This window comes from Mirounga leonina, unplaced genomic scaffold (assembly GCF_011800145.1).
Source record: "Mirounga leonina isolate KUSES-001 unplaced genomic scaffold, KU_Mleo_1.0 Mir_321, whole genome shotgun sequence".
Taxonomy (NCBI): Eukaryota; Metazoa; Chordata; class Mammalia; order Carnivora; family Phocidae; genus Mirounga; species Mirounga leonina.
Window position 1 is genome coordinate 4,278,508 of NW_023270680.1, and position 20,051 is coordinate 4,298,558.

The 20,051-nt window shown below is 42.6% G+C and overlaps 1 protein-coding gene across 6 annotated transcripts in view; it reads left to right on the forward strand.

The window, feature by feature from the left end:
* The window catches only part of RNF32 (ring finger protein 32), a 76,561-nt gene that overhangs the window by 8,748 nt on the left and 47,762 nt on the right, over positions 1 to 20,051 (forward strand). For 5 of the 6 annotated variants that reach the window (XM_035029881.1, XM_035029876.1, XM_035029878.1 and 2 more), the window contains 3 exons: positions 7,710 to 7,742; positions 8,282 to 8,406; positions 8,583 to 8,691. In XM_035029881.1, coding sequence (XP_034885772.1) covers positions 7,710 to 7,742; positions 8,282 to 8,406; positions 8,583 to 8,691 — 267 coding nt within the window. The remainder of the gene's footprint in view (positions 1 to 7,709; positions 7,743 to 8,281; positions 8,407 to 8,582; positions 8,692 to 20,051) is intronic. The other variant, XM_035029879.1, reaches the window with a different exon arrangement.

Genomic DNA, 20,051 nt, shown 5'->3' on the forward strand with positions numbered 1-20,051 from the left:
GGACTGAGGGAACAAAACCACAAGTCTGTAGGCAGAAGGGCAACCGCCTTTTGGAGGGTAGGAGGTGCAGAGGGTTGGTCTGGGGGAGACAACTGTGGGTCCTGCGGCGGGGAGGGAGCCCTGTTCACGAGGCTACGGCAAGGCGTTCCGCACAGCAGAGCGCAAAAGCCCGAGTTTGGGGAGTCTGCCGCCGCCGGGGTCACGCCTGGCTGGAACGTGCTCGGTGGTAAGCAGGGCGGGCCCAGGGCTGGAGAGGGCCGTCCGAGATCAGGCCTGGGTGCAAGAGGAACGGGGGCGTCGACGCGCTTCGCCCTTCCAGGCGCAGGCGCTGGGCTCGCCCGCCGGCGCTGCGCCTGGGCGCCAGCTCCCTGACTCCGCACCGCTCCGTGGTCCTGCAGCCACTCTCCTGCGTGGTCCAGGCAAACGGCAAAAGCAAGCGGGGCCCTCCCCCGAGGAACAGTGTGGGTCCCTAAAATTTGCGGAGCTGTAAAACCCAGTCCGCCTGGGATAAAACCGCTCAGACCCAGGCGGGGCGAAGGCAGGGATCTGAGGGGAGCAGGGAACACAGGAGGGGCGACTGACGGCCCTTCTGTGAGGCTCCCCGAGGAGTGCGGGGGAGCCAGGAACTGCAAGCTCCGGGGCTAGAGAGCAGGGCGCCCCGTGTGCGCGCCACCCGGTGGCGACCAGCGCTGCGTACGTGAAGCCCCGGCCCCGGCGCCCCGCGGGTGCCTTTCCACGGGCGCCTTCCCCCTGAGAAGAGCGCGACAAGCCCCTCGCCCGGAAGGCCCGCGCAAACATCTCGCAGGGAGCAAGTCTACTGACCACAGCGGGCTGCAAAGCTTACTAAAGCTCTAAGGAAAATAGGATTTAGCTTCCTTTTTATTTTTTCTCTTATTTTTCGATTCTTTATTATCTTTTTAATTTTTATGTATATATTTTATATATACATAGATTTTCTTTTTTCTTAGGTCTAGCTTCTTTTAACAAGTAGACCCAAACACACGCAGGATCTAGTTGTGTTTTTCGTTTTTTCTGCACAAAATGGTAAGGTGGAGGAATTCGCCCCAAAAGAAAGAACAGGAGGTAGAACTGATGGCCAGTGATTTTTTTCTTCGAATTTTTATTTACATTCTGGTTAGTTAACATACAGTGAAATACTGGTTTCAGGAGTAGAATTCGGTGATTCATCACTTACATATAACACCCAGTGTTCAGTATGACAAGAGCCCCCCTTAATGCCCATCACCCATTTAGCCCATCCCCCACCCACATCCCTCCATCAACCCTCACTTTGTGCTCTATCTTTAAAAGTCTCTTGTGGTTTGTTTCCCTCCCTCTTTTTATCCTTCCCCCTCCCATATGTTCACCTGTATTGTTTCTTAAATTCCACATATGAGTGAAATCATATGGTATTTGTCTTTCTCTGACTTTTTTCACTTTGTGTAATACATTCTAACTCCATCCATGTCATGGCGAATGGCAAGACTTCATTCTTTTTGATGGCTGAGTAATATTCCTTCGTGTATATATACCACATCTTCTTTATCCATTCATCAGTCAATGGATATTTTGGGCTCTTCCCGTAGTTTGGCTATTGTTGATAGTACGGCCAGGGATTTATTCAATACAGATATAAGTAAGATGTCTAAACTATAATTTAAAACAACAATTATAAGGATACTAGTTGGGCTTGAAAAAAGCATAGAAGACTCTAGAGAATCCCTTACTGCAGAGAGAAAGAACTAAAATCTAGTCAAGATGAAATGTAAAATGCTATAACTGAGAGGTAAACCCAAATGGATGCCATAAAATGAGGATGGATGAAGTAGAGGAACAAATCAGTGATAGAGGAGATAAAATTATGGAAAATAAGCTGAAAAGAAAGGTCATGGATCACCAAGGTAGACTTAAGGAACTTAGAGACTTATTAAAATGCAAAAACATTCATATTATAGGAGACCCAGAACGATGAAGAGAGAGATAAAGGGGCAGAAGGTTTATTTGAACAAATTATAGATGAAAACTTCCCTAATCTGGGGAAGGACACAGACATCAAAATCCAAGAAGCACAGAGAACTCCCATCAAATTCAACAAAAGCCGGCCATCACCAAGGCATATCCTAGTCAAAATCACAAAATACACAGACAAGGAAACAATCCTGAAGGCAGCAAGGGGGAAAAAGTCCTTAACCTGTAAGGGACAACAGATCAGGTTCGCAGCACATCTGTCCACAGAAACTTGGCAGGCCAGAAAGGAGTGGAAAAAAATACTCAACATGCTGAATGGGAAAAATATGCAGCCAAGATACTCTATCCAGCAAGGCTCTCATTCAAAATGGAAGGAGAGACAAAGAATTTCCCGAACAAAAACTAAAGGAATTCGTGACCACTTGACCAGCCCTGCAAGAAATATTAAGGGGGACTCTTTGAGTGGGGGGAAAAAAGACCAGAGAATGTCACCAGAAACACCAACTCTACAGGTAACACAATGGCAATAAATTCCTATCTTTCAATAATCACTCTGAATTGTAAATGGACTAAATACTCCAATCAAAAGCTACAGGGTATCAGAACGGATAAAAAAAAAACAAGATCCATCTATATGCTGCCTATAAGAGACTCATTTTAGACCTGCAGTTTAAAAGTGAGGGGATAGAGAATCATCTATCATGCTAATGGATATCAAAAGAAAACCAGAGTAGCCATACTTATATCAGACAAAGTAATGTATTTATTTATTCATTCAATCATTCATTCACTTATTTATTTATTTGAGACAGAGAGAGCGTGTGTGCACAAGCAAGGGGATGAGGGGCCAGGGGGAGAGGGAAAAGCAGACTCCTTGCTGAGCAGGGAGCCTGACTTGGGGCTCAATCCCAGGACCCTGAGATCATGAACCAAAGGCAGATGTTTCACTGACTAAGCCACCCCAGACAAACTAAATTTTAAAACGAAGACCATAACAAGAGATGAAGCAAAGAGCATTATATCATAATTAAGGGGTCTACCCATCAAGATCTAACAATGGTAAATATTTATGCCCCCAACTTAGGAGCACCCAAATATATAAATCAGATAATAATAAACATAAAGAGGGGCACCTGCGTGGCTCAGTTGGTTAGGCATCCGACTCTTGATTTCAGTTCAGGTCATGATCTCAGGATCGTGAGATCGAGTCCCATGTCAGGCTCCACGCCAAACCTGCTTAGGATTCTCTCTCTCTCTCTCCCTCTCCCTCTGCCCCTCTCTGCCCCACTCGTACACACTCTCTCGAAAATAATAATAATAATAATAATAAACACAAAGAAACTCATTGATAATAATATAATAGTAGGCAACTTTAACACCCCACTTACAGCAAGGGACAGATCATCTAAGCAGAAAAACCATAAGGAAACAATGGCTTTGAGTGACACACTAGATCAGATGGACTTAAAAGATATATTCAGAACATTTCATCATAAAGCAGCAGAATACACATTCTTTTCAAGTGCACATGGAACATTCTCCAGAATAGATCACATACTAGGTCACAAATCAGCCCTCAACAAGTACAAAAAGATCGAGATCATACCATGCATATTTTCAGACCACAACACTATGAAACTTGAAGTCAACCACAAGAAAAAATTTGGAAAGACCACAAATACATGGAGGCTAAAGAACATCCCACTGAAGAATGAATGAATTAACCAGGAAATTAAAGAAATTTAAAAAGTACATAGAAGCAAATGAAAATGAAAACACTACAGTCCAAAACCTTTGGATACAGCAAAGGCAGTCCTAAGAGGGAGGTATATTGCAATACAGGCCTACCTCAAGAAGCAAGAATTATTGGCACTTTATCAAGATAAAAAGCTTCTTTCTACACAGTGAAGGAAAAATCAACAAAACTAAAAGCCTACAGAATGGGAGAAGATATTTGCAAACAATATATGGGATAAAGGGTTAAGTATCCAAAATCTATGAAGAACTTAGCAAACTTAACACCCAAAAACCAAATAATCCAATCAAGAAATGGGCAGAAGACATGAACAGACATTTCTCCAAAGAAGACATACAAATGGCCAACAGACACATGAAAAAATGCTCCACATCACTCAGCATCAGGGAAACAAATCAAAACCACAATGAGATACCACCTCACACCTGTCAGACTGGCTAAAATTAACATAAGAAACAACAGGTGTTAGAGATGATGTGGAGAAAGGGGAACCCTCTTGCCCTGTTGGTGGGAATGCAAACTGGTGCAGCCACTCTGGAAAACAGTATGGAGGTTCCTCAGAAGAGTTAAAAATAGAACTACCCTATGACCCAACAATTGCACTACTAGGTATTTATCCGAAGGATACAAAAATACAGATTTGAAGGGGTACATGCACCCCAATGTTTATAGCAGCATTATCAACAATAGCCAAACTATGGAGAGAGCCCAAATGCCCATCAACTGATGAATGGATAAAGAAAATGTACACACACACACACACACACACAGAATATTACTCAGTTAACAAAAAGAATGAAATCTTGCCATTCACAATGACGTGGATGGAGCTAGAATGTATTATGCTAGTGAGTAAGTCAGAGAAAGACAAATACCATATGATCTCACTTATATGTGGACTTTAAGAAAGAAAACAGATGAACATATGGGAAGGGGAGTAAGGGAGAGAGGGAAATAAACCATAAGAGATTCTTAACAACAGAGAACAAATTGAGGGATGATGGAGGGAGGTGAGTAGGGGGATGGGATAGATGGATGAAGGGTATTAAGGAGGGCACTTTTTGTGATGAGCACTGGGTGTTGTATGTAATGATAAATCACTGAATATAGCACTGTAAACTAAGTAAAATTTAAATAAAAAAAAAAAAAAGAAAAATCTCAAGTACACAACCTAACCCTACACCTAAAGGAGCTAAAAAAGGAACAGCAAATAAAGCCTATAACCAGCAGAAGAAGGGAAAAAATAAAGATCAGAGCAGAAATAAATGATTTAGAAATAAACAATCAGCAGGTCAATGAAACTAAGAGCTGGTTTTTGAAAGAATTAATAAAACTAACCCCCACCCAGCCAGATTTATCAAAAAGAAAGAGAAAGGTCCCAAATAAACAAAATCATGAGTGAAAGAGGAGAGATCACAACCAACACCACAGAAATACAAATAATCCTAAGAGAATATTATGAAAAATTATATGCCAAAAAACTGGGCAATCTGAAAGAAACGAACAAATCCCTAGAAACCTACAAACTACCAAAACTGAAACAGGAAGAAACAGAAAATTTAAACAGACTCATAACCAGCAAATAATTGAATCAATAGTCAAAAATCTCCCAACAAACAAAAGTCCAGGGCCAGATGGCTTCCCAGGGGAATTCTACCAAACATTTAAAGAGGAATTAATACCTGTTCTTCTCAAATTGTTCCAAAAAATAGAAATGGAAGGAAAACTTCCAAACTCATTCTATGAGGCCAGCATTACCTTGATTCTAAAATCAAAGACCCCACCAAAAAAGGAGAATTACAGGCCAATATCCCTGATGAACATGGATGCAAAAATTCTCAACAAGATACCAGCAAATCAGATCCAATAGTACATTAAAAGGATTATTCCACCACAATCAAGTGGTATTTATTCCTGGGCTTCAGGGCTGGTTCTATATAGGCAAATCATTCAACATGATCACTACATTAATAAAAGAAAGGATAGGAACCATATGATACTCTCAATAGATGCAGAAAGAGCATTTGACAAAATACAGCATCAATTCTTGATAAAAACCCTCAACAAAATAGGGACAGATGGAACATACCTCAACATCATAAAGGTCATAAACAAAAGACCCACAGCTAATATCATCCTCAATGGGGAAAATTGAGAGCTTTTCCTCTACGGTCAGGAATAAGACAAGGATGTTCACTCTCACCACTGCTATTTAACACAGTACTGGAAGTCTTAGCCTCAGCAATCAGATAATGAAAAGAAATAAAAGGCATCCAAATCATCAAGGATTTGGACACAACATGATACTCCATATAGAAAACCCAAAAGACTCCACCAAAAAAAATGCTAGAACTAATACATGAATTCAGCAAAGTCACAGGATATGAAATCAACAAACAGAAATCATTGCATTTCTATACACCAATACCGAAGCAACAGGAAAAGAAATCAAGGAATTGATCCCATTTATAGTTACACCAAAAACCATAAGATACCTAGGAATAAACCTAACCGAAAAGGTAAATGATTTGTACTCTGAAAACTATAGCACACTTATGAAAGAAATTGAGGAAGACACAAAGAAATAGGAAAGCATTGCATACTCATGGATTGGAAGAACAAATAAAATGTCTGTGCCACCCAAAGCAATCTACACATTTAATGCAATCCCTATCAAAATACCACCAGCATTTTTTACAGAACTAGAACAGACAATGGGAAACAAACCATTAAGAGACTGTTCAAGACAGAGAACACACTGAGGGTTGCTGGATGGAGGAGGGTGGGGGATGGGCTACATGAGTGATGAGTATTAAGGAGGGCTCTTGTGATGAGCACTGGGTGTTGTATGTAAGTGATGAATCACGGAATTCTACTCCTGAAACCAACATTGCACTGTATGTTCACTAAATAGAATTTAAATAAAAATTTGAAGAAATAAAAAGAATGGGGACTTGAGCACACAAAAGCCTGCTATTAGATTAAATGGTGATAATTTAAAAGGACCCATATTACTGAGGTTTTCCAGTTTAGGCTTATTGGCAGTAAGTTTCAAGTCAAGGTTTTATAACTTTGTGAGTTCTGTTTATTGCAATACTTCTTCCATTTGTCTGTCCTATTTAAGAAGGAAAGAGTAGAGTGGGGCGGGGGGGGGGGGGGTCACATTAAAAATGGGAAAATGTTACCAAGATCAGGTGGCCCAAGTGTCTGAGACTTCAGTCGTCCCAGGGAGTCCTGCCTGCCCTCCCTTCTCTTGGTCCCACACACTGGAGAGAAGCTTGGCCCCTCACCAGGCTCCCTCCATGCTTGTAGCTCCCTCGTGCTAGTGTCCTGCTATCATCCCCTGGCTCTCCTTCCAGAAGAGCCACCCACCTTCCTCCTCATCCTACAGCCCAGAGTATCACTGTGTGGTGGGGACTTTGGGTCACCGAGAGGTGACATTTTCTTGTGAGCATACTTTCCCCACATTTAAGAAAGAAAAGGTGATTCCTATGTCTCCAGCATTTATTTCTGAAACTCTCTGTTTCAATTTACGCATGTCGCAGTTAATAAGTGTGATGCAAGCAATTGAGGAGTGCAGCTCAGTTGAACAAAGCCCTACCCCCTGCCCCTCCTTCCCCCACATCCCCAGTGTGGGCTGGGCCCTCCCCTCCCCACTCCAGCTTGCATCCTTTCTCATCTACCCAGGAAATAAAGCTATTTCACAAGTTGTAAATATACGCTAATTTTAATGGCTTACTAGCAAACATCATGTGTTTGATGTTTCAGATTGTTGTTAACTTAGTTTTTCTTGTTGAATTATATACATGTGCTGTGCTCAACTTAAACATTAGAAATATCAAGGTTATTAATCTGCTTTTTTAACTTTTCAAAGAAACAACACAGCCTTTTAAGCATTCAGAATTTTCTTTTAATTAACGCATTTATGCTGCTGTTCTTCTGACACGAATTTAAACTTCAAACCTCTTTGTCTTCCCGTGCACAGGTGCTGCTCACATGCTCACACGTGTTTCACAGAGTGAGTGACCACGTCCCCCCGCCCGCCCAAAGTGCGCAGCGCGTCAGCCTCATAGCTCTTACTCACTTAAAGTCTCCTAAGAAGAACCACTCATTTTATCCATAATCACCACTTGGTTAGAAATCTGACTTGAGGCTACGGTACAATTCATCCTGTTTTGGAGATCACGAATTTTATGTGACAAAAGAACCACACAACTGTTTGTACAACACAGTGCTGTTAGTAATGCTCATCAAAGTGAGTGACAGCTGGCCTCCTACGACTTGACTGCACGGTAGCCTTCTGCACTGGGACCATCTACCTTGACACAAGCGGTTTCCACAAGTTTACGATGTATCTGCCTGCAGGTTCTTGTAAAATTTCATTTTTGGAACAAGTTTCATGAGGAAGGTGTTAACTGATGAAACTTCTTCCCTTTATAATCTAAATTGGACCGTCTCATAATTAAGAGAGAAAAGAACACTATAATTACATTAGAAGTAAAAATGTTATTTATAAGTAATTGCTTATAAAATTTTAAGTGAAATGTTTTTCTTCAGGCATGCCTCCAGGCTTTTGAAAAGTTCGCAAATAAAAAAACCTGCCCTCTCTGCAGAAAGAGCCAGTATCAAACCAGAGTGATTCACGACGGAGCCCGGCTATTCAAAATAAAGTGCGCGACAAGGTAGGAAGGGTCCCCTCGCCCGCGGACACTCTGTGGCAGCGCAGGTGCTGACTCATTTTAAAGGAAGGAGGGATTTTGCCTCCCTCCTTGGCCACTGCCTCCCCAGGGCCTCACCCTGTTTTGAAATACCTGTTAAGGCCATTCCGAGTGAGTCATTTCAAACATCTGTGTTCTAGGATCCAAGCCTGCTGGAGGGGATACGTGGTCAGGAAGTGGTACCAAGACCTGAGGCGAAAGGTACCTCCCACAGATGCCAAGTTGAGGCGAAAATTCTTTGAAGAAAAGGTAGGTCAAGATCCTTGATTCTCTAATAGTATGTGCCCACCAGTGATTCACTGGGCTCAGGGAGGCCTGCAAAGGCAGTGAAGCCCAAAGACCCCCCTCATTTGTAGGCTTCTTACAAATGTTTGAGATGCTGCTAAAAACCCCATTCAACATAAACTGGCTTTCCAACCCAGGCAGTAAAATACTTCTAGATTTTCTTTTCTAGTTAAATCATAAAATTCATAAAATTGGAAGAAGATCAAATTCAAAACAACTTTGGTTTGGCCATTTCGTGACACTTACTTAAATAATCTCTTCAGATAAAGGAACGGATAAAGCTTAAGTTTTTCACATCCCCTGGACTGCAGGTTAAAATTTTTTCATTTAAAAATAAAGCTCCCACTGTGCTACAGTTTTACCGGAGTGTCTCTTTGGGGCCTCACAGGGTCACCAAAATGTGAGAGTTTCAGAAATAAATAACCTCGGTTTCTACCCTCTCTTTCAACCCATTTTCTAGCTTTTGTGTTTACTTTTTGGCTTACCAGTTTTCCATCACTGTACCCCATATGAAAAGGATGGGTGTGGGAGAGCGAAGGAGCCAGCTGAGCCCGGGCTCCAGCCTCAGTCCTGCCCTCATTAGCTGGTGGCCCCAGGCAAAGCCTCCGTCTCCTCGTCTGTGACAGGACAGTAATGACCTGGACCCTGCAGCACTGCTCTAAGAATAGTGTGCGGTGGGCCCGTGAGTGCACAACCATTATGTCGGTATGTTGTCCGAGTTCACCTTTATGGTAACTGCTTCAGATTTCGTCATAGTCCGTACTGTGTGTGACAGCACTGTATGAGACTATGGTGTTCTGACGTCACGTTAGCTTTAAATCACGAAGATAAAACTCACAGTTGCACTTTCCTGTAATCATTGTTTATGGAAGTATCCCTTACTCATTTATTTAGATCTTCCCTACACTTACTTGCTTTGTGAGCCTGCACTCCCATTTGGAATAATGAGTGATAGAAGATGACCCTTTATTGTATAAAGAGATCCCCTTTCATCCCCTTTCTCCCCCTAACTGTTCTGTCCTTCAGCATGTGAAGCCTAAGAGACCTCAGTCCTTTGCTCTGGGGGGAAGAGGCTGATGTTCACCATATGCTTCATGGTTTTAATCAGACTCCCAATCTGACCTTCTCGGGCTGAGGTGCTGTCTCCCTGTGCATCTTGTAACCTCACCATCCTTGTTTGTGCCCTGGGTGAGAGGCTTCTTGAGAGTGCCCAGGACTGCATAGGGATCCTGAAACTAAGCGCATTTAGGCTCGACTCTCAAACAGGATGAAGCCAGAGTTTCCCAGTGCCCTTCCTGATCACTCAAGTAGTTGGTCTAAGCAATGCAATCACCAGTGTGTGCAAGAGAAAATCGGGATATTGGCTGGTTGTGATGTCATTAAATCTCAGATTTAATTAAGAAAATACACTTATCTGCCCTCAAGAGTAGGACAACATTCAATGCAATATATGAATAAATAACCCTAAAATCCTGTATATCTTGAAGACAAAAAGACTGAACCACTGGTGGAAAGATGAGCCTGTATGGCAGGGCAGCCTGAGCGCTGGGTGGAGAAGCTGAGAGCGCTGCCCTGCCCTGCAGCAGGAGGGGTCCGCCCCAGCCGACACAGGTGTGGGGGCTCTGGGGGATGGGCAGCACCCGCAGCAGCACCTGCTGGTCGCTGAAGTAGAGACAGGTGGGGGGAGAGCAGAGGCTATGGAGAGAGAATCTGCCATTCTACATGAGAATAAGAAAAACTGTATTTTCTGAGTCATTCATGCACCTTATGGCATGAATTGGGGAGCAAAGGATATTTAAGGAAAGGGGACAGAGTCCTAATGAAAGCTCCCCTTCCCATTTCTGCTTGTGGGGTGGACATGAGAAAAGCTTTGCATTGTTGTTCAGCACCATCCATTTGACAGAAGAAACAGCAAATCAGCTATAACTCCTGAGAACTTACTAGATAAAAAGAATGTGTGCCACCTTCATCTTTCTTGGACCGTGAGCCTTTGCTCTAACTACTTAGGAAGTGGTATGCTGACCTCCTGTCTCCATCTCTACTCCTCTGACCTCTGTATCTGGTTTTAAAAAGTCCTTGTCTGTAGACCAAGATAATGGATTCAACCTAACTTGGAGTCTTCAATGCTACTCCCCATGGTAAACCTGTCTTTTGGGCAGTTTATCAATTCCTCAGCAACGTCTTCCTTCTCCATCAGAGACTGGTAGTCTCTTGAGGGGTCACTCACGTTCAAGTCAGTGAGCGACTGTGTCCCCGGTGAGTGTTCATCCTTCTCATACGTTCTCCTCATGCTCTCCTCTATTCTGTGGTCTGATAGTAATTGTAATACAATATTACTCCTAGTAATTCTAATGGAATACTGTCTTGGCTTTCAAATCAGAAATCACTGATTTTTTTCCTCTTACAAAATTTTAATTACAGATGACAGTCATTTTAGCTTATGTGTATAAATATTTTTTCATTTGCATACATCATCTTATTATAATTTTTGAAAATATAGGCTACACTCTGCTTTTACATAAAGCAGAGTTGTGAGACTTGACTGATTATATATCTATAGAAAAACACAAACACACAAACGGGCACACACACACTTGGTAAAGATACACACTGTAATTCAGATCATTCTTCCCCAGAAATATTGATTTAGTGTTATACTCAATTTGTTGCACAAATAGGCATTTTATAATTGCTTCAGCTATCTATTGTTTTAATAACCTCTATAATCCTCAGCTCTCTCTGCTAGTTTTCTAAATGTTCTCTGCAATTTCTTCATTCCTTACTCTACTCACTTATCCCATTTGGCCATAAACATTGAAATCTATAAACCTAAACCTCATCCAGTTAGTTAACCTAGGTGTAATAGTATCAGATTAGAATTTAGTGATTCAACACTTCCATACACCACCCAGTGCTCATCACAACCAGTGCCCTCTTTAATCCCCATCACCTATTTAACCCATGCCCCCACCCACCTCCCCCATGGCAACCATCAGTTTGTTCTCTAGAGTTAAGAGTCTGTTTCTTGGTTTGCATCACTCTTTTATCCCCTTTGTTAATTTGTTTTGTTTCTTAAGTTGCACGTATCAGTGAGATCATGTGGTATTTGTCTTCCTCTGACTGCTTTTCGCTTAGCATAATACCCTCTAGCTCCCTCCGTGTTATTGCAAATGGCAAGATTTCCTTCTTTTTGGTGGCTGCGTAATATTCCACGGTATGTATACACCACATCTTCTTTCTCCATTCATCAGTTGATGACACTTGGGCTGCTTCCATATCTTGGCTATTACAAATAATGCTGCAATAAACATAGGGGTGCATGTATCCCTTTGAATTAGTGTTTTTGTATTTGGGGGGTAAATACCCAGTAGTGCAATTACTAGGTCATAGGGTCACTGTAGTGCTGATTGTTTCCTTCACTGTGCAGAAGCTTTTTATTTTGATGTAGTCCCAGTAGTTTATCTTTGCTTTTGTTTCTTCAGGAAACATATCTAGAAAAAGTTGCTATGGCCAACATCAGAGAAATTACTGCTTGTGTTCTCTGCAAGGATTTTTATGGTTTCAGGTCTCACATTTAGGTCCTTAATCCATTTTGATTTTATTTTTGTGTGTGGTGTAAGAAAGTGGACCAGTTTCATTCTTCTGCATGTTGCTGTCCAGTTTTCCCAACACCATTTGTTGAAGAGACTGTCTTTTTCCCATTGGATATTCTTTCCTTCTTTATTGAAGATTAATTGACATATAATTGTAGGTTTATTCCCGGGTTCTCTGTTCTGTTCCATTGATCTATGTGTCTATTTTTGTGCCAGCACCATACTTGTTTGATCACTACAGCTTTGTAATAGAGCTTGAAGTCTGGAATCATGATGCCTCCAGCTTTGCTCTTCTTTTTCAAAATTGCTTTGGCTGTTCGGGGTCTTTTGTGGTTCCATACAAATTTTAGGATTGCCAAACCTCATTTTATTTTTTTTTTAAAGATTTTATTTATTTATTCACAAGAGACAGAGAGAGAGGCAGAGGGAGAAGCAGGCTCCCTGCTGAGCAAGGAGCCCGATATGGGACTCAATCCCAGGACCCTGAGATCATGACCTGAGCCAAAGGCAGATGCTTAACCATCTGAGCCACCGAAGTGCCCACCAAACCTCATTTTAAATAAATGAAGACAGGGCCTGGCTGGCTCAGTTGGTTAAGCATCTGACTCTTGACTTTAGCTCAGGTCATGATCTCGGGGTTATAAGATCAAACCTCATGTTGGGCTCCACGCTGAGTGTGGAGCCTGCTTAAGATTCTTCTCTCCCTCTGCCCCTCCCCCCCACTCAGGCTCTTGCCCTAAATAAATAAATAATGACATCATTTACTGTCAGATAGTGTATTAGTAGTAGGTACATACTCTTGTCATTGTTCTGGTTGCCTGTATGGGTACATGCCTTACACAGCTGTCTTCCCTTATCCCTGGGGGATGTGTTCCAACACCCCCAGTCGATGCCTGAAACCGCAGATGGTACCAAGCCCTGTATAGACTACGTTCTTTCCTATACATACATACCTATGATAAAATTCAATTTCTAAATTAGGCACAGTAAGAAATGAACAACAAATAATAAAATAGAACAATTATAACGATATACTGTAATAAAAGTTATGTGACTCTAGACTCTCTCTCTCAATATATCTTACTGTCCTGCACTCACCCTTCTTGTAATGACCTGAGATGACGAAATGCCCCCAGGATGAGATGAAGGGAGGTGAGTGACGCAGGCGTGTGACACAGCGTCAGCCTAGCCTGACCTTCTGACGATGTGTCAGGGGAGGGCCATCTGCTCCAGGACCATGGTTGGCAACGGGTAACCAAAACTGTGAAAGGCGAGACTACAGAGAAGGGGACAGCTGTGTGTCTGAATGTCTATGTGGTCAGAGCCCAGAGGCTGTCCTTTCTTACAGAGACCACTTCTTAGTCATTTAGTGAATGGCTCTTGCAATTTAATGAATTTTTCCTACCTTTTTCAAACTCTCCTGCTGACCTACTGGCATGGTCTAGGACATGTAAATCTATAATTTTAATTTATAATTTTAAATGCCAATGTGTTTTAATGAAATCTGAAACTTACTGAACTAGTCTATTGAATTTCACATTACCCAGGATTGTATAGATGCATCCAGACCATGTGGATATATACACAAGTGATAGTTTGTGGAGAACTTATATCAATAAATTAAATTACTATAAACTACTGGGTGAAAGATTGTTGAGGAATAGGATATTCACACAGTCTCAAAGTATCGATCCACACATTACATATAATTTACAAAGAGTATGATAAGTCTTTACATTGGAAAGGTCTAACAGACCTCTCAACCCAACAAATGAAATTACCAATAACTGGACAAACTGACACCATGTGCTCCTAACGTGCACGGAATGCACCAGAACAAAACATCACCTTTGTACTTCCATGCCAAAAATGCTTAATCTGAACCCAATCAAGAAAGCATGTGAGCAGGTAAATCCAAAATGAGGAATATCCTCTAAAACAGCTGGCTTGGACTATAAAATATCAATGTCATAAAGACAAAAGAAATGGCTGAGGAATGTTCTAGAATAAAGAACTCTGAGAACTATAAAATTAAGATGTAATGACAGGTCTTTGGTTGGCTCCTGGATCAAAACTAAAACAAAAACGTGTGATAACTGGGATATTTGAGAGTGTGAATATAGATCGTTCTTATGATGGCAGTATGTCAATGTTAAATCTCTGCAGTGCGTTTACGGTATTGCTGCTGTCAGGTTTGGTGTCCTGGTTCTTAGGAGGCACATGCAGAAGGACTTAGGTAGAGGCAGTGTGTGGTGATGTTTGCAGCTAACCCTTAAAGAGGTCACACACTCAGACATATGTGCATACATACAGAAGAGAGAATACACTGTAGCAAAATGTTAACAACTAAAATGTAAGGATAAACTCTAGCAGTGCTGGAGTAGGATGCACAGTTTCTAAATCCAAGGCAGTGGACTGGGAATCAGAAGGAAAGGGAGGATGGGAGAAGAAAGAGAGAGGGTATAAACAGAAATAGATTTCATAACTTATACCAAAATATACTCTGTATGAAACAAACAGTTAACAGGAAAATGAAACATAATGCTTTTAGGAAAAAGCATTATAAATTTATGATCTGGGAGTGGGAAAGACCTTTCTAGTAGGATTTTAAAACCACACACACAGGGCACCTGGGTGGCTCAGTTGGTTGAGCAACTGCCTTCGGCTCAGGTCATGATCCTGGAGTCCCGGGATCGAGTCCCACATCGGGCTCCCTGCTCAGTGGGGGGTCTGCTTCTCCCTCTGACCCTCTTCCCTCTCATGCTCTCTGTCTCTCATTCTCTCTCTCAAATAAATAAATAAAATCTTAAAAAAAAAAAAAAAAAAAAAACACACACACAAACTAATACAAGAGAAGAGTAACAAATGCAAAAAATGGAGAGAGGGTCAGAGGAGGAGTTATGCTTTACCCATGTCACCTCTCCCGCAAGGACACACAGCTCAGGGCCAAGAGAGATCTTCTTGCCCATGATTTCTCCTGCAGGGGAATGTGAGAGCATGTGAGTGAGCACCCAGCTTCTTCAGCTGTGTGGGACACTGCCAAAGGGACTCATCCTTCCATCCAGAGTACTGAGTCATGAGCTGCGTGACTGGGGGTGGGAAGAGGCTGAAAGAGCAGTAGACAGGACTCTCTGAGGGCATGAAAAAGACAAGGATCCTACTGACTGTTGCGGCCTCCATCAAGAAGCCCCACTGGGGGTGCCTCACCTGCAGATCCCCCCACATGGCCCCCAGTGCTGCACGTGCCTCACCCTGCCTCACCCACACCCTGTGGCTGGCTCCCTGTGCACACTGCTGATGGTGAGAGCAATCTCTGGCAGACGGCTAGTAAGCACATGTGGAAAGCCAGCCCAAATCTGTGGGTCAGGGTGAGACCACAGACTTGAGCTTTAGCATCACCCTTGGGAAAGCCCAAGGGAGGCCTGGCGTAATGCAGAATCCAGAGAAAGCATACACTCATAAGAATTCTGCCACAAGAGGGAGCAAGACGTGGAGCATCTTCTGTGTATCCACAGAAGGTCTGAGAAAGCCTCAGAACCCATACAGGGCTGACAGAAAGTACTTCTCTCCTGATGCCAGTCAGTAAAGATATAGGAGGCAATTCTACTTGGGTTTGACGACAGCAATGCAGGACTGGAAGAAACATGAAAATCAGGGAGACATGACACCACCAAAGGATCTCAGCAACCTTCCAGTAACCAACCAAAGACATGAAGGGCTACAGCTTACCTGGTAAAGAATTTGAAAAAGGTGTTTGAAGGAAGCTCAGTGAGGTGCAAGAAAATACAAGAGAAGCATTTGATGGAATCAGGAAAATAATACATGAACAAAATGACAAGCTCAATAGAGAGAAATAACAAAGAACCAAATAAGTTCTGGAGCTGAAGAACGGAGATAGTACCACCATCAGAATGGATCAAGCAGAAGGAAGAGTCTGTGAATTAGAAGAAAGGAATTTTGAAATTATCCAGTCAGAGGAAAACAAAGAAAAAAGAATGAAAAAGAGTGAAGAAAGCATATGTGACCTTTGTGATACCATCCAAGGAAACAATCTGTGAATTATGAGAGTCTCAGAAGAGAGAGGAAGGGGCAGAAAGCTTGTCAAAAGAAATAATGGCTGAGAACTTCCCAAATCGGTGAGAGATTTGGATAGCCAAGTTTATGAAGCTCAGATTCACCAAACAAACTCAATTTAAAGAGATCTTCCCTGGGGCACCTGGGTGGCTCCGTTAGTTAAGCATCTGCCTTCTGCTCAGGTCATGATCCTGGGGTCCTGGCATTGAGCCTTGGGTCAGGCTCCCTGCTCAACAGGGAGTCTGCTTCTCCCTCTGCCCCTCCCCCATACTTGTGTGCTCTCTCTCTCTCAAATAAATCAATAAAATCTTTAAAAACTATAGAGAAAGATCTTCCCCAAAATACATTACAATAAAACTCAAAAACCAAAGAATCTTAAAAGCAGCAAGAGAAACAAAATTCCACACTCACAGGGGAACACCCATAAGGCTGTCAGCAGATTTCTCAGCAGAGACCTTGCAGGCCAGGAGAGAGTAGGACAAAATTTTCAGAGTGCTGGAAGGAAAAACTTCAACCAACAACACTCTCTCTGGCAAAGGTGTGCTGCAAAAATGAAGGCGAGAGGGGGGAAAGATGGCAGAGGATGAGGGGACCCCATTACAACCGGTCCCGGAATTGAGCCGGATATCTACCAGACCACTCTGAACACCCACGAAATCAGCCTGAGATGTAAGAACACATATCTGGATCTCTGCAAACAGAATACCGCAGGCAGTTGGTTTCGAGGTACGAAGCAGGGAGCCGTGATTCCACGGGCAGATATCAGAAGATAAACAGAAGGGGGAGGAAGCCTGGCTGTCCAGATCCTACACCGCCGGTGAGCAATAGCCTCCGGCGCTGGGGACAGGGCACAGACTCGCAGACCAGTAGCAGCGGGGTAAGGACTTTAGGGAAGCCCCTGGGGACTGAAACCCCAAGCGACGGGGCTGCACGTGTGAACTGGGGGTGGCTGGCGGTTCTATAAGCACAAAGGGCAGAGACGTGCCCTGACCTGGAGGCAAGGACTGAGAGCGCTGCGGAAGGGCACACAAACCAGGACACTGCAGTTTATAACAGCACAGACAGAAACGGGAGACAGTGTGGCCTGGAGAGCTCACTGAAGAACAGACTGTGATCTCTCTGCTCTGAGGCCGAGGATTGGAAATGGTCTCTTCTGCTCTGACTCGCGGAAGAGACGCGGAAAGCCGCCAGGGAAAGCCACCAGAGAACAAAAGCCCCCAAAAACCGGTTTTCACTGAGCCCATCCCCCGCCACAGGGGGCAGGGCAAGTCTGCCCAAACAGGGTTGCCTGAGTAACAGCACGGCAGGCCCCTCCCCCCAGAAGACCGGCTGGGAAAACAAAGAGGCCAGCAACCCTAAGGTCCAAAGAAAACAGATGCATCTTGCTTGGGTTGTGGTCAATAATTTGGACTCTATACATTCCCTCAAACACCCTTCAACAGAATAACTAGGAGGAGGAACCCCCAAAATAGGAAAGACTCAGAGATTATGACTTATGCCGCAGATTTACAAATGGATTCAGATATAACCAAGATGTCGGAGATGGAATTCAGGCTAGCAATTGTGAAGACAATAGCTAGAATGAAGAAATCAATTAATGGCAACATGGAGTCTCTAAGGGCAGAAATGAAAGCTGAATTGGCAGAACTTAAAAATGCTATCAATGAGATCCAATCCAATCTAGATAATCTAACAGCTAGGGTAAGCGAGGCAGAAGAACGAATTAGTGACCTGGAAGACCATTTAATAGATAAAAAGGGGAAAGAGGAGGCCAGGGGAAAACAATTCAGAATCCGTGAAAATAGAATCAGAGAAATAAGTGACACCATGAAGCATTCCAATGTCAGAATTACTGGAATCCCGGAGGGGGTGGGAAGAGAGAGAGAGGAAAAGAAGATATATCTGAGCAAATCGTAGCTGAGAACTTCTCTAATCTGGGGAATGAAACAAACATTCATGTCCTAGAGGCAGAGAGGACCACTCCCAAGATCAAGGAAAACAGGCCAACACCCCAGCATGTAATAGTAAAATTCGCAAATCTTAGAACCAAGGAAACCATCTTAAGGGCAGTTAGAGGGAAGAGATTCCTTACGTACAGAGGGAGGAACATCAGAATAATGTCAGACCTATCCAAAGAGAACTGGCAAGCCAGAAAGGTCTGGCAAGACATATTCAGGGTACTAAATGAGAAGAACATGTAGCCAAGAATACTTTATCTGGCAAGGCTGTCATTTAGAATGGATGGAGAGATGCAGAGCTTCCAAGACCGGCAGAAACTGAAAGAATATGTGACCACTAAGCCAGCCCTGCAAGAAATATTAAGGGGGGTTCTATAAAAGGAGAAAGACCCCAAGAGTGATTAGAAAAGAAATTTACAGGGACAATCTATAAAAACAAGGTCTTCACAGGCAACATGATGACAATTAATTCATATCTTTCAATAATCACTCTCAACGTGAATGGCCTAAATGCTCCCATAAAATGGCACAGGATTGCAGATTGGATAAAGAGACAGGACCCATCCATATGCTGTCTACAAGAGACTCGTTTTGAACCTAAAGATACATCCAGACTGAAAGTGAAGGGATGGAGATCCATCCTCCATGCCAACGGACCTCAAAAGAAAGCGGGGGTAGCAATTCTTATATCAGACAAACTAGATTTTAAATTAAAGACTGTAGTTAAAGACACAGAAGCACACTATATCATTCTTAAAGGGTCTATCCAACAAGAAGATCTAACAATTGTAAATATCTATGCCCCCAACATGGAGCAGCCATCTACATAAGCCAACTGTTAACCAAAATAAAGAGCCATATTGATGATAATACGTTAATTGTAGGAGACCTCAATACTCCACTCTCAGCAACAGACGGATCATCTAAGCAGAATTTCAACAAAGAAACAAGAGCTCTGAATGACACACTGGACCGGATGGACCTCATAGATATATACAGAACATTCCACCCTAAAACAACAGAATACTCATTCTTCTCGAGTGCACATGGAACTCTCTGCAGAATAGACCACATACTGGGTCACCAATCAGGTCTCAACCGATACCAAAAGATTGAGATTATTCCCTGCATATTCTCAGACCGTAATTCTTTAAAACTGGAACTCAATCACAAGAAAAAATTTGGAAGAAATTCAAACACTTGGAAGCTAAAGACCACTCTGCTCAAGAATGTCTGGGTCAACCAGGAAATCAAAGAAGAACTTAAACAATTCATGGAAACCAATGAGAACGAAAACACATTGGTCCAAAACCTATGGGATATTGCAAAGGCGGTCCTAAGGAGGAAATACATAGCCATCCAAGCCTCACTCAAAAAAATAGAAAAATCCCAAATTCACCAACTAACTCTACACCTTAAAGAACTACAGAAAAAGCAACAAATGATGCCTAAGCCACACATTAGATGAGAAATAATTAGGATTGGGGCAGAGATCAATGAATTAGAAACCAGAAACACAGTAGATCAGATCAATGAAACTAGAAGCTGGTTCTTTGAAAGAATTAGTAAGATTGATACACCACTGACCAGACTTATCCAAAAGAAAAGAGAAAGGACCCAAATTAATAAAATTATGAATGAAAGGGGAGAGATCACAACTAACACCAAGGAAATAGAAACAATTATTAGAAATTATTAT